This window comes from Corvus cornix, chromosome 6 (assembly GCF_000738735.6).
Source record: "Corvus cornix cornix isolate S_Up_H32 chromosome 6, ASM73873v5, whole genome shotgun sequence".
In the NCBI taxonomy this organism is placed as follows: Eukaryota; Metazoa; Chordata; class Aves; order Passeriformes; family Corvidae; genus Corvus; species Corvus cornix.
In genome coordinates this window covers 19,781,608-19,795,850 of record NC_046336.1, presented here as the reverse complement: position 1 = coordinate 19,795,850, position 14,243 = coordinate 19,781,608, and the positions used below count along the sequence as shown (strand labels likewise).

Here is a 14,243-nt window from a genome sequence, read left to right as displayed (position 1 = left end):
GAAGTGCAATCTGTTCTCAGAACTCCCAGCAAGGTGTTTCCACCCTGCAACCCTACTGCTGCTGAGGGGAAAACAGAGCCCACAAGCAGCAGTCTCCCTCAGTTCCTCATCACAAAAGTATCACGGGTAAGAATGCAAGTTCAAGATTTTCCAGACTCAGGTTTTTCTGCATTGCAACCTTTACCCTTATCCCTCTGGCACTTCTCAGGACAGGCAGGTTGAGACAGAAAGGAAGCAATGGGGAAAGAGAAGGGGGGGAACAAAAAAAAATCTCAGTCCAGCTTACTTGGAGCCTTCACAGAGATTGTGTACTCATTCTCCATCTCAGCCACCACACACACAGAGGATGCATTCTCTGGAGAAAACTTAACTTCCGTTTTCATTTCACCATCTAGTTTACATTTCATGATAATATAAACCGTTGTCTGCACCTAAGACAAAAGGCATTACAACACACAGATTCACAACATAAAAACACTTACTTGGTTAAGTCCATTTTCTAGGGATTTTGTTCTCATTGCAACTAACACATCAATTACCATCTATAATTTTCACAGTTTTGAATTGTTTTCAGGAGCATCTTCTAGTCACAGACTAACTGGGCAGGTGGCTTCTGTTACAGCTTGCACCAGCATAAATACAGGTATTAAACTCATAAAACTCCAGATTTATTAGATAGATTTATAAACCGATTAAGGCTAGATTTATAAAATTACTCAGTTTCAACTCTATCCATCTCTTCCCTTAAGCAGCACAGTCACATTCTAAACAGAAACAAAAGGAAGAAACTTAGACTCTTTCCATCTGAGGAGATGCTATACTAAAAAGTGGTGTTTTTCAGACAAGAAGCCATGATCCAAGCTTTTCAGAGTCACTTGCACGGCATACACCAGAACTGTCATATTAGACTGGATCCTGACTGTGGAGATAGTCAGTTCATTGCAGTCACCTTACTCCACTTGCTACCAAAACAGAGGAAGGGAAGAGTGTGAACCTGTCTCACAACACCCACGCCAAGCAGCTGTGTTAATGAGACAGTCATTAAGTGACACCACAGCCTAGACAGCACTAAGTACTGCATGTTACCAAGCTACTCCTGGGCCTGGGGAGCCAAGCCCATGAAACAGGGACATGGAGGACAGGGGACTGAGCAGGAAGGTGACAGAAGAATTCAGGACTAATTTCCAGGCCTGTAAAGCTGACTGTTATAAAGCAGCACAACGGGTTGCACCAGCAGTAAGAACATAGCCCAAGGAGTGGACATACAGTACCCCACATTGTATGCGGTTGGGCTGCACCACTGGACAGTTCCCAGTGCTCCTGGATGATTCATGTTCTTCACTCATGGCAAGTCTGTGGGAGTCAACTGGATTCTTCTCGTCTTCTGTTTCTGTATCAGTCACAGAGTCACAGCCTGAGTCTAAAATAAAATATACAGAGTCCTGTTACATCACTCCCCTTTGCTGAAAATGTCTATCCATCCTGAAAAACAGCCATGAAGGCAGTGGGGTGGAACTTGCTACTCCTCTCAAAGTAATGCTCAGAAATGGGGATCTAGTTGAAGAAAGGGAAACTAGTTTCCTCTTTTTTTCCCTTAGGAGGATTTGAGGGGGAAATTCACAAAGACATAAAAGTAGTAGAGTAGCACTGAATATGCTTATGGAATAAACAACAATGGCACTCTTTGCTGAGCTGAATAGTCCCCTCTGATGTTAGATAGGAAAATTAGCATGTGAATGTGTAATATAAGAATGATCAGCATCTGAACTCATCTGACTCAAGCAGCACTTTGATACACTGTAGGATGGGCAGCAGCCTTTAGTCTTGCTTTCCTAAAGTAAAAGAGGAAAACCAATTTTTCTGTCACTTCAGTAGCATCTTTAGTTTTCTCAATCCTGCTTACCCCAGCTTCCAAGTTCATTACTGCATCAAACAATAAAACATGAAGCAGTAGTCTGAAGGGGTTCAGTTCCTGGAGCAAGAACCATAAGCTCCAGTATCTATACAAGAGTGAAATTGAAAAGTACCAGAACCTTTGCATTGAAAAGTAACAGCATTTTACCTAAACATAATCAAGAGCAGAATAAAGACATGTAAGCCTACAATACATGTGTACAAAACAACATTCTCACTCCCATTTCCCCAAACCAGCACGGATATTGATAGAAGTGAAAACAAACTGAATTGATATCACTGGCTGAAAAAAAAAAAAACCGAGCCAGAATGAAAACAGATTACCTATCCCTGCCAGGAAATACTGTTCTTATCTAGAGAAAGGAAACAAAAGACAATTATGTATCTACTTAGTACAGAACCCTTTTTTAGCTAGTTTCTACTTCTTGATTCACATGGTTTACATCATTCCCACACACCCTCCCCACCCCCCCCCCCCCCCATCTCCCAGAATATAGGGTGAAAGTCACCGACTCCATTTTGTCAGAAGACTACCATGATTTCTTAAAACTATCTCCCATGGCCAGAATTTTCCAAACCTTGTAAGACTGTGGAGCAGTCAAGGATTTAAGACAACATTTTGAAACTTTTGTGTTGTTTACTACTTAGTATAAAACACATCTCTAAAGAGTAGTACAAATTATTCTCCAGATAAAATCTTAGACTTGGACTGTCATTGTTCTTGTATTAGTAAGAAATACTCTATTTAAAATCCTCAGTCCTGATGAGAAAGACCTAAGTGATGAATTGTGCTGTCAAACCTGTGGCACCCTTACAGTGAAGCTGCCAAGAATTCAGATTTCACTCAGAATGCCCCAATCTCCAAGCACATCAATTTTCCACAAATCAAGAGAGCCAAAGTTACTATAAGTAGGCCACCATTAGGGGTTCATGTCCTCCTAGTTTCAAACTGAAGCTAGAAGTCAGTCAGGAATTTTAATCTAGGCTTCTTCAGTGTTATTATTATTACCACCAAAGACTTAAACTTAGGATATTTGTAGTGCTTTGTTACACACTTTTTAAAAAAGTATTTTCTATAAATATAAATGAGATTTTAGGAATTATGTTAAATCAACCTTGCTTTCAGGAGACAAGTTTTAAGCCACAGAACTTTAGCAAATCATTCAGCTGAATTTTTTTTCCACAAATTGTGGTGCACACACACTTAACTAAGTATGTGAATCTCTCCACATGGCAAATAAGCCTACTCACAGGAGTACAAGTAGATTGCTGCTTCAATGTTTGCTGTGGAAAGAAGAGAGCCAAAACTTTGCAGCTCTGAAGTTCAAGTAAGGCATGACCACTAATATCAACATTTCTTAAACAAACCTAGAACAGTACATGTAATTTAGCAAACAGATTTTAATACTGCACCAAATCTGAAGATTTAACTAAGCAACTGCTTTGACACAAGGCTGAAGGCGGTCTTCTGGATTTTCAGACTAGTACCAAGTATTAGAAAAAATTAACTGAGGCATTATTGTCCTTAACTCAGTATTTCAATTCATACTGTTCAAAGTCATCAACTGCAAGAACCAGACACATTTTGGGAACCCTTCTTGTAGAGAAACATGGACTACTCCCACCTCGGAGTGCCAGGCTGCCCTGCTGCATACAGAAGAAAAAGCACTGGTCCCACATCCTTCGCTTATACGATAGCTATTGCATCAAGTATTCAGCATATGCAGAGCAAGATGCCCTGTCTTTTAGGGAGAAGAGGCAATTGTTACTAGAATAGTGTCTCTGTAACCTCTGTTGGTTACTTCCAATATGACTAAATCAGAAAGACTAAGCTCCCAGCAGATGAGAGAGCCAATGATGACCAAAACACAGCAACACACTGATGTTCCTGCAACATACGCACAAATGGACACTTGCCAATATCCTGACTTCCAATATCAGGACTTCATCCCCAACGCAATTTGGAACGATTAGTGTGGTAATTTTTACCTCACTTGGCCAACATGTGGTCCTCTTCAGAGAAAAATCAAACCAAAGCTGTGGATCGCAGCTACAACATACACAAGTAAGCAAGGATAAGAAGGGAGGCAAGGAGAGAACAAGCCCCCAGCCCCTCTGCTTTAACGGTGTTATTTGATACTAGAAACAATTTAGCAAATAAAGAATAACTAGAGCTTTTAAGAAGTTCTGGCATTGCACTTCTGCATTCTTGTAACAGAGTTGACTGCCCGGAGGTCATGTGAGCACAGAGCTGTTAGGTAATACAGGAAGAAGTACGCAGTGTTAATCAGTAATTGGATTAACAGCTGAAGGAACAGGCACTCAGAGTTTCAGGTATGAATTATTCATCTGTTTCTTCATTCAGAAAACACTGAAATTTCGAAGTACCAAATTCCCACATAAACGGTGAAGTGATCCTATGATTCATCTTGCAAGTTCCAATCATGTGCCAGTGACTGACTCATGAACATGCAAGCACTGGAAGAGGAAACTGTCCCATTACATTTGATAATATCCATGCTCTAAAGCATTGTTAGATCAGGTTTCCCACTCACTAAGATACTTGAGTAATGACAATCCATTTGCATGTACAGATTCAGCAGTTATAACATTGCAATAATACCCAGGCTAGAGAGGCCATCACTGAGGAGATTAACAGACTCATTAAAGTTAAGTGAATACCTGAATTAAGCTTCTCCATGAGCATGTGCCGTAGGTCAACAGCTCGTGGTCATAAAAGGCTCTCCCTTTCTGTTCCCCTTCAAACAGAGGCTACCTCAGGCCTCACTTGACAGCCTGCGAAACACTTGTGAGAATAGCAGCAAGGGGAGGAGATGTGGTCCAAGAAACCCAACCACATTTCCCCTTGAAGAACATGCCCCCCTCCAGGATGCACCAGCAGCTGAGCTGCAGAGAGCAGCCCCACACCCTTCTTGCCTGCCCTGCTGAGCTCCCTGCACAGCTGTCCTGCAGAAACTCACCCCAGGGAAAAGCCCAGTGAAAATATAGGCATGGACATGTGCTTCAAGAGCCTTTTAGCAGCTTTAGAAACTCATATGAAGCAGCCAGTTATTTTGACCTGCTGCTGTAGAGCACACACAGCTCCACCCCGTCGTCCATTTCCTCCTGGCAAAGCTGGTGGGCTATCGGCATGGAGCCGACAGCTGTGGTTTCTCACAAGTCAGCTCTTACACCACAAGACATGTGAATGCCTGGAAGAAGTCAGCAGTCTGTCCAGATCACTCTGTCACACGGATATTAATGCTAATGGCACAACTGGGCAACAGCTTGTCTCAAGTTCTGCATGTGCAGACCAGCCCCTCGCTGACATCTGTAAACACCTCCCATTCTGTCCATCAACCAGTTGAGACAATTAGCTCTCACAAGGCCTCAGACTTTCATCTCACTATGCCTGGAATAAGAGGGAAGACCATCAAGGAGAGCTGCTTTTACCTGAAGCTTGCAATTTGCCAGTATCCTTTCCCAAGTGCTAACAAGGACATTAAGTCTCCCAGAGCAATTCCAGCTACACTTTCAAGAAGCAGACAAAGTACTGACAAGTACAGGGAAAGCAGGGAATGTTATCTTTCATCATGCTAACATTAGAGCCCCTGCTTTACCAACGAGATAAATGCTGATCAGGGAAACATCTTGTGATAAACCCTCAGAACTGGGTTATACTGTAGCAACACTTCCCGTTTCAACTGAGTGGAGAGAAGCGTGCAGAAAAACAGCAAGAGAGAACAAAACACATGAAAATGTAAGACTTTGTAAAATTGTCCATACAGAACAAATAACGTATGGGACATCTCCCCCTTCTCTCCAAACTCCTCACCCCAAGCAGCTCATCTACCAGCACAGCACCTACAAACAGATTTTCAATTCTACAAAGAGCATAGTCATGTTTCATATGTCATGCAAAGCTTGAAACCACAAGGAACTATTTCTCATCCTCCATCAAGGAAACAAGGTGTATTTCACTATGTGAAGTTTTGCTAAGTGCCTTGCAGGTCTAGTGGTCAATCTGTGACTGGATCAAGTGTATAAACCTAAAAAACCAGCTCGGGTGCACGGAACAGGACAGAGACAGGGAAGACATTGAGGAAGAAGCAGGGTTCTAGCCACCCAGACAACAGACATTGTGCACATGACCAAAATCTCAAGCAAGAGAGGCTGGAATAGTTCACTTCCACTGGCAGAAAGAGACAACACATACTGACAAGGCATACGCATGCCTCTTATGACTTTCAAGGGTGCCAAGAATCACATATTCATCACTGATTCGAGTCTTCCTGAGAAGCCACAGGTAAGAAACATGGACATCCAACTTGCTGATTCATTCAGTACATCCTTGCTTCAATTTAAACACAATGCGTAACGCTTGCATGACAGAAAAGACGGTCCCCACAAAGGCCTAAAAACCTGGAACTCCACCTCAGAGAGTTGGGCAGCTGTTTGGAAACACCCCACCAGATCATCACTGTTTGACTGAAGGTGTGGTTCTATGAGTGGTTTCAGTAGATCTAAGGCCACATTACTACTGAAAGGGCAGTCACGCGTTCCCTCTCCTTCAAATCATTTCTCTTGGAATATCACCCTTGCAGTTCAATGCCACACCCGATCATCCAGACAGATGAAAGGTGGAGAATGAGGCAGACACTCTTCTGCAGCACTCCATGCTAAGGTCAGCCTATGCCACTGATGAAATTCCCCCTGAGAAACTCAAGCTACACTGTTATTCTCAAGTCACTTTTGAAAAACATGGCAAAAGTTTTCTGAAGTAATAACAAACAGCCATGAAAATCTTACAACCCTGGAAGCAAAACAGCTAAGCACACAAGAAAGGTCTGTGAAATAACCTAAATTCTGTTTCATACATCTTTTCAGACCTGCTCTGTAAAGCATCTCTGGCATGACCACATAATTCTGCCAAGATTTTTCAGAAATTACTTCAGCTGCTCCAGACTTGAATGTGATCAGTGATGGCCACGGGGCTCTTACTTTAAGTAAGTGTCTTAAAGCCTTGCAGTTCTCATTAGCAGATACCTAGAATTAGTCTTAGACATCACCATAAAGCAACCTGTGAGGAGATTGTCAGAACCACAAGCCACAGAGAAATATGATTAGTATTTACAAGGTGCATAAAGACTATTATAGCCTGGAGCTTCTTAACCACAACAGTTTCTGTCCTTTACTATTTCTGGGCTATCATTTCATTGTTTCTGTTTAGAAAACTAGTAGGCACCTATGCTAGCAATGCTTGAATTTTATACTGCCATGAAAGAAAACCCATGAAGTATTGCTTTTTATGTAAATAAACTGGGACTTCATGGAACACCTTGATGACAAACAATTCATCAATCCTGCAGCTGGAAAGACTATTTTAACTGCTTGATCCAAGTTTTAAGAATTCACTTAATTTTACCCCTTCAGAGAGGAGGGAGAGAAAACTGCATGCTACCACCTCATGTCTTCAAGGCCACTCCAATAAGCTGGCAGAAATAAATGTTGGATGCAATGGAGATAGGACTACTCAGAACATATTCCTCCCCAGAGCACTGAGACCCAGAAGTAAACAACACATGGCAGTTCTTGCCAAAGTTAAAAATACATTGTGAATTTAGGTCCCTAGCCCTAAATGGCAGCTATTAGCAAAAGTAAGCAATCAAATAATTACAGAAGCATAAAGCTGAAAGGAATCTCCCACGTACTACAACTTCATCTACCTGGGTAGAGAAACACTTGAGAACATCTGTCCAACATGACCTTAAATTCTGAGTAGCTTATTCCAAGGTTGCTTTATCTTTACAGCTTGAGCCCAGCACAGGACCATAAAGATGATTAAGGAACCACAGCATCTTTCATAAGAGGAAAGGCTGCAAGAGCTGGAACTCTTCAGCCTGGAGAAAAGAAGACTCAGGGGAATCTTATATTGCTAAGATAGGAGGAAATGAAAAAGAGGGAGCCAGACTCTTCCTTAGTGCCCACTGCCAGGAAAAGAGGCAACGCCCACAAACTAAAATTCATGAAGTTCCATCTGAATACAAGAAAACATTTTGTTAGTCTTGAGGGTGGTCAAACACTGCAACAGATTGCTCAGAGAGGCTGTGAAGTCCTGCAGAGCCTCCACCCGCAGAGACATTCAAAACCCAACTGGAGATGGTCTTGGGCAACCTGCTTTATCCAACCATGCTTGAGCAGAAAGTTTAGACTAGATGATCTCAAGAGGTCCCTCCAAACTTGAATGATTCTGTGATATGCTCCCAAGTTTCATTTGTGGTTTCATCAGTGCAACAGAAGAAAGCCAGGAATTTAATTAAATTCTCTGACATGAACAGGAGGAAGACTTATACAGCTTATGTGGTTCTTCTTATGCCATTTCCCTCTCAAAAAAGCTTATTGCCTTTGTCTCTGGCATCTCTCAATGAGCCCCTCAGTAGGTGGAGTAACATTTCAGCTCTTCCTGATCTACAAAGCTCAAAAAAAATTCTCATCTTCCTTCCAACTGTCCACAGCCCTCCACCTTCACCATATAATTCTTTACACCGACTTCTGACCCTCTTATTTCACAAAAAGTTTGTTGGTACTCTGCTACAGCGGGGCGAGCCCCTGGTGTCTGTGCCCTCAGGGCCCCTCTCCCAGGGCTACATGGCAGGGGGAGGAGACCCCGACATTACTCATCTTTCATTCTTGTGTGTTCCAGTGCACAAGAGCTCTGCTCAGCCAAGGTTGCACTTGTCCTTCAGCAGCACAGTTCACAGCTGCTGTCATATTCAGTTATCTCCTTAGCACTTCTCTGGCAGATGTGGACTTCCCTGTGCTTTTAACCACAAGAGATGGCTTGGACAGAAAGATCAAAGCCACTGATTAATTAGTAAATGCTTTGGAAATGCCAACTTTTAAAGAGGGAAATTAGAAATGCTTCAAAACAACATAGGTAGGGACAAATAAACTGGAGCAGTTGAAATGTCAACTGAGCTTTTGAGAACACATGAGGAAAGGTCACTGACTCCGACTGTGTGGCTCAGACTCCCAGCTGCTCAATGCTCACAGCAGAGCTATCACAAGCCAGGCAAGGCAGGTTAAGTAGCAGGCTAGTCACTGCACCCTGACTAGTGACTATACTCTGCTGAACCTGAGCTGGTGTGTACAGAGACATCCTGAGCAAGATTGTTTAATGTAGAGAATATGAGACTCAGGGGGGAACTTACTGCTTTCTACAACTACCTGAGAGAGGCTGTAGACTAGTGGGGGTTGATCTCTTCTCCCAGGCAACATGCAATGGGACAAGATGAAAGAGCCTCAAGTTGCTTCAGGGGAGGCTTAGATTGGATACTATGACAAATTTCTTCACTGAAAGGGTGGTCAAGCATCAGAACAGGCTGCCCAGGCAAGTGGTGGGATCACCATCCCTGCAACTGTTCAAAAAAACATGTAGATGTGGTATTGAAGGACATGGTTTAGTGGTAGGCTTAGCAGTGTTAGGTTAGTAGGTGGACTCCATCTTGAAGATCTTTTCCAGCCTTAATAATTCTGTGATTTCCATCCCCTTAGCACAGTTATTGCATAGTCTGAAAAATTTCCCCACAGATAACAGGAGTACCTGCAAACGCAAACCTTTATGTGCTCTGTAGTTTGCCAGAGTTGAGAAACTTAAGAAGTAAAAATACCCCATCTACAAGAGAGCAAGAGTTAGCATCAGCACACAGTTTTCAAGAAGGCTGAGTGTTTCTCATTTCTGAATTCATACTAAACTAATAAAAATTAAAATAGGTTTCAGCATGTGATGTCTGGGGGTGTCATGTTCCCATGATGCCCTAACCAAACCGCAGCCAACAGCTGTGCTAGAGGGAACAGCACAGCCTGCACAGGGCCAGTGTGCAGCCTCTGGAGAAGAATTTGCCCTGACTGCATCCTGTACCATTTGCCTCACTAGCTCAGGATTCAGCAATTAGGAACTGAAGCTGAGTCATTTTAGCATCAGGCCTAGTTTTTCAGTGTGTACTGACACTGCTGTTAGAAGTACAGGTGAGTGCATGCGAAGACAATTACTTCCCAGAGGAAGACACCCAGACCCAAACCAACTCAAATATGGTCACGAACTTTCTCTGCTAAGTGCTGTAAAAATTAAGGGCTGCCTTAATCAGGAAAACTTAACTTCTGACTTAACTAAGACCAGAGCAGAGGCTGTATTTCTCAGTGGGAGAGGTCTGTTGTCACAAATACTTTAAGTCACTCATGCTGCAACCAAACCATACAGCAGGGTTTTTTTTTACCAGTCAAGAAGAAAGTTTTCACAGTTTCACCCAAAAAAGGAACTATGTGCACCTGGGGCTGTCTTCAGGGGAAAAATCAGAACATTTGCATTTGAGGCCATTCACAAAACTTGTGTAGAATCACACAATAGAGGTCACAGAGTCATTTTTTCCCCATGCAGAAGTAGGATCTGATACATTCATCCAAATACTTTGGCCATGAAAGCAGCCCATCTTAAACAGGTTCTTCCTTCACAAGAATCAGAGTGACAGCACATGGCTCATCTTTGCAACTGCTCTGATGTGCACAAACCAAAAGCCTGACATGGCATGCAAGTGACAGCCACATCAGCTATGACTGCCATTACAGTAACAGAAGTCCAGAAATTCTGCATCTTTGCATACCAAACTATCTGGAACATGCTACAGCAGACTCCACAGCAAATGAGCTTAGTTTTTAAATTTTTTCTTTCAGTCAAGTGTTTTCTAGATACAATGGAGTTTGAGATCAATTTATGCTTATTAAAGTGAGAAAACAGAAAATAAGTTGATTTTTTTGTAATGTAGAAACAGCAACAAAAATCCAAAGCACAAACTCCTTTCAAAACACCATCTACATAAAGCCAAAGCACAGTTTGTTTCAGCACATGCTAACTTGCAGCACAGATGGAAAAGGACTTTACATCCAGCTGTGAGAAGTCAGACTCTAGAGCCTTACCCTAAGAAGTTTTGCAGTAGATGTCTGGCAGCAAGCCAACTAAAGAGCCAGGCAGCCCACTAAATTGCTGCTCAGAATGCAGCAAGACTGAAGGCAAGAGCTGCCTCTGGGGAAAGACATCAGAATCAACTTTCCTTTGTATTCTCACATACTCTCCAACTACACTAGAATTTACCCTAGTCTGGCCTAAAATAACTCTGACAGTCCTCAGGTACGTTTAGTAACGCCACTAACACTATTAAATCTCCCCAATTTTGAACAGCATACTAAAAATCAATAAAATATTGGTTCCGTGTTCTAGACCCAAGTTTGGAGGAAAACAGTAACTAAATCCTGCTTTTGACAGAAAGTGTCAGGCTAATTTAGTCTCCGTTCAGTTTTATTTTTCAGAGTATAAAAGTTCAGCCACTGTTTTCTGTCTTCTTCCAGATTGAAAGCAAAGGAGCCAGACTACTTTAGCTCTAGGTTTGGTTTAGCTCTAGCATTGGGAAAACAAGATGCTTTAGAGGTACATGAAAAGGAGATGCAAACTTCAGCTTATGAAGATTTTTAAAACATACTAACAAATACCTTTTGTGACCTGGTTACCTCAGAATGACACCTTCAGCATAATCCCTACATAATCTTTTTCAGGGGAATTGTTTCAGCCAAGATCATGACTTTTAAAATTTATTTTTCCTGTGACAAATTTGTCATCATGATTACTGAAGTTGTTATCCTGGTATAAGGCATCTTTATGCACACAACACTAGACACACTGCCTCATTTATGCCACAGAATAGAGATAAATCTTAAACCAAGTTGCAAACACAGGATTTCAGTCTTGCTGAGGCTGACAAAGAATACTATAACCCTACCTATGGCAATGTCATAAAAATACCTGGACCAGCATGACTGCCCAGAGCTCTCCACCTTCATTTCAACAGAAACTATACAAAAGGAATTCTACACACTCTTCTGAAGTTTAGGGAAGTTTGGAATCAATTAAAACTCAGGACACTGGGCTTGTGTAGTCTCCAGCCATTAATACTTCTGTGCTAGTAAGTCCTCTGCAATTACAAGGTATCACTTTCAGACTGGTTAGGTTATTTTTAAGGCCATCAGTGCAATTCTTTAATTAATCTCTGCCTTTTCATCATAGGTAGAAAAGTGATCTGTTGCCAGTATGGTTGCATCCTTGATTTTAGGTCCAGTGCTAGAGAATACATATTAGACCTTATTTTGGTTCTGATATGACAGAAACAAGTCTGAAGAAAAAGATAATTCTTTTCCTTAAACTAAATAATTAAAAGACAATTTTCCATTGATTGGGGTCAATAAACTGCAGAGTACAATATTTACAGGCAGAATTTTAAATGTAAAAAGTTTTCATTTTCAATTTGCTGTCAAAACCCGGCATCCAAGACAACCTCAAATTCAGAAGTTCTCTGTGAGTCGCTGGTAATCTCTCCTGAATTAGGGACCAACTGACCAGGCATAGAAAAATTTGCCTATGCAACTTTATAGTTTACAAGGTTTGGACAATTTGCTTTAGTTTGCTCTTTAAGTAAAGCACATTACCAGTGTTAAAATAAGAATAAACAGTATCATGTATCTCCCTCCTCCAACCAGAAACTCCTCGCTATGGTCTTACCTTCTGAAATAGCCTTCTCGACAGCTGCAAGGTAAGCATCAGGCTCATCATCATTTGTGAGTTCTTGCCACTGAGACCAGTCCTTGAAAAAGGTCAAATAGTCGTCACAGTCTGTAACACCACAGAACAGCTTGACTACTTTGCACGGGGGCCATAAAGCTTCCTGAAGGCTCTGCAGGATGTGAGGGACATAAAAACTCTGCACCAGCTCAGCAGAAAGCAAAAGGATGATACTCCGACTTCGGCTGAACAGGTCCAGCTCCTGGTGGGAGATGGTGGAGTTGTCTTCCAGCTGGTAGCTCAGAATCCGATGCTTTCGAATGTGCCGAGTAAAGAGGAAGAGGTTCTGGAGGTACTGACACCATTCAGTGGCGTCACTTGCATACACAATCAGTACATCATATTCTCCAGGGGTTCCTGTACAGGTGCAAGATGATCACAGGGAAAAGGATTAAATTTAAACCATGAACTGACCCACAGCTTTGCAACAAAAAACCCCAGAGCACTGTCCCTATAATTCCTGTCAGAAACTACAAAGCATTTCAAAAGAACAGTAGTTCTATCCAAAAAGAGGTGTTTGTTTTGAGCCACAAAGCAATTCTAAGGGTGAATGAACTCCTACTTGCATCTACTGCACTAAATTTAAGTAGTTTTTTCATTCTTTATATATAAAGAGAAATGCTTTATACAAAGAAGAGCACTTCCTATGTAGTTTCAAGTGAAACAAACTATACATAGATTTACAGATTTAAAGCATTCTGATAGGAAAAAAAAAGCCACAAAAACCAGACCTTCAAAGCAAACTAGCTTGAAAAGGGGAGTTCACCTTCACACAAAGTTACAATAATTTTAGGCAATTATAGGATCTCTGCAACACAACTGCAGATCATTACATGCCCAAGTGGAGCATACACCAAACAGCACACCAAAAATAACAAAGTCCTTTATTTAAATGAGGTCACACAATACTTACAGGAAGTCACTATGGCCCCCCGTGGTGTTAGGTATTTGCTCTCATTGCAGCAGAAAGCAAACTGCCTGCAAAGTTATGCATGCAACTAAGGGAACATCAGCCCCAGTGCTCACAGCACAGCCACTCTGTCTTTCAGGCTTCAGACATTTCGCAAAGCCATGCTAGAGTCCTTCCTCAAAACTGTCACAGAAAGTTTTCCCAACAATTTTGGAATGACAAACACTCTTCAGAGGGAAAGAACTAATACAATAGTGGTGGCCATAACACAGACCAAAATATGCTCATCAAAGTTGACCTCTTCTGTAATTCTCTAGAGACAGCTTCTACTTACAGATTCATGCATTTCTGTGCGCTGGAGCAAAAGCACTTAGAAATGTTACCAGCTTGCTAAGAAGAGCAGATGCAAATTTAACCAGTATGATATGATGCAGTGCTCTCCCACCAATCTCAAGGAAACTTTTAAGTCTAAATTTATTTTTTCCATTTACCTGTGAAGAAGTTTACCCAAAATTGAGGTTTACAGCTCAGGTCCCATGCTAAATTTCAGAGCTGAGCATTTCAAATCTTGTTAACAAATTGTCTTCTTCTAATTCCAGCTTGACTCTTTAGAAATGTCAACATTTTCAACCCATCTCCATCATGAAGCAAGCAAATTTTTCCAATTAAAGCCGAGAACAATACCTAAAATTTGGCATCCAAAAGGAGGATCTGCAGAGTCAATTTAGCAGAACTGAAGATGACAGTTTTGCA

The 14,243-nt window shown here is 41.7% G+C and overlaps 1 protein-coding gene across 1 annotated transcript in view; it reads right to left on the bottom strand.

The window, feature by feature from the left end:
• The window catches only part of PIK3AP1 (phosphoinositide-3-kinase adaptor protein 1), a 40,492-nt gene that overhangs the window by 21,711 nt on the left and 4,538 nt on the right, over positions 1-14,243 (bottom strand). The window contains exons 2-4 of the mRNA XM_039554161.1: positions 12,521-12,937; positions 1,272-1,420; positions 287-431 (exon numbers count right to left, since the gene is read on the bottom strand). Of these exons, the coding sequence (XP_039410095.1) occupies positions 287-431; positions 1,272-1,420; positions 12,521-12,937 (711 nt within the window). The remainder of the gene's footprint in view (positions 1-286; positions 432-1,271; positions 1,421-12,520; positions 12,938-14,243) is intronic.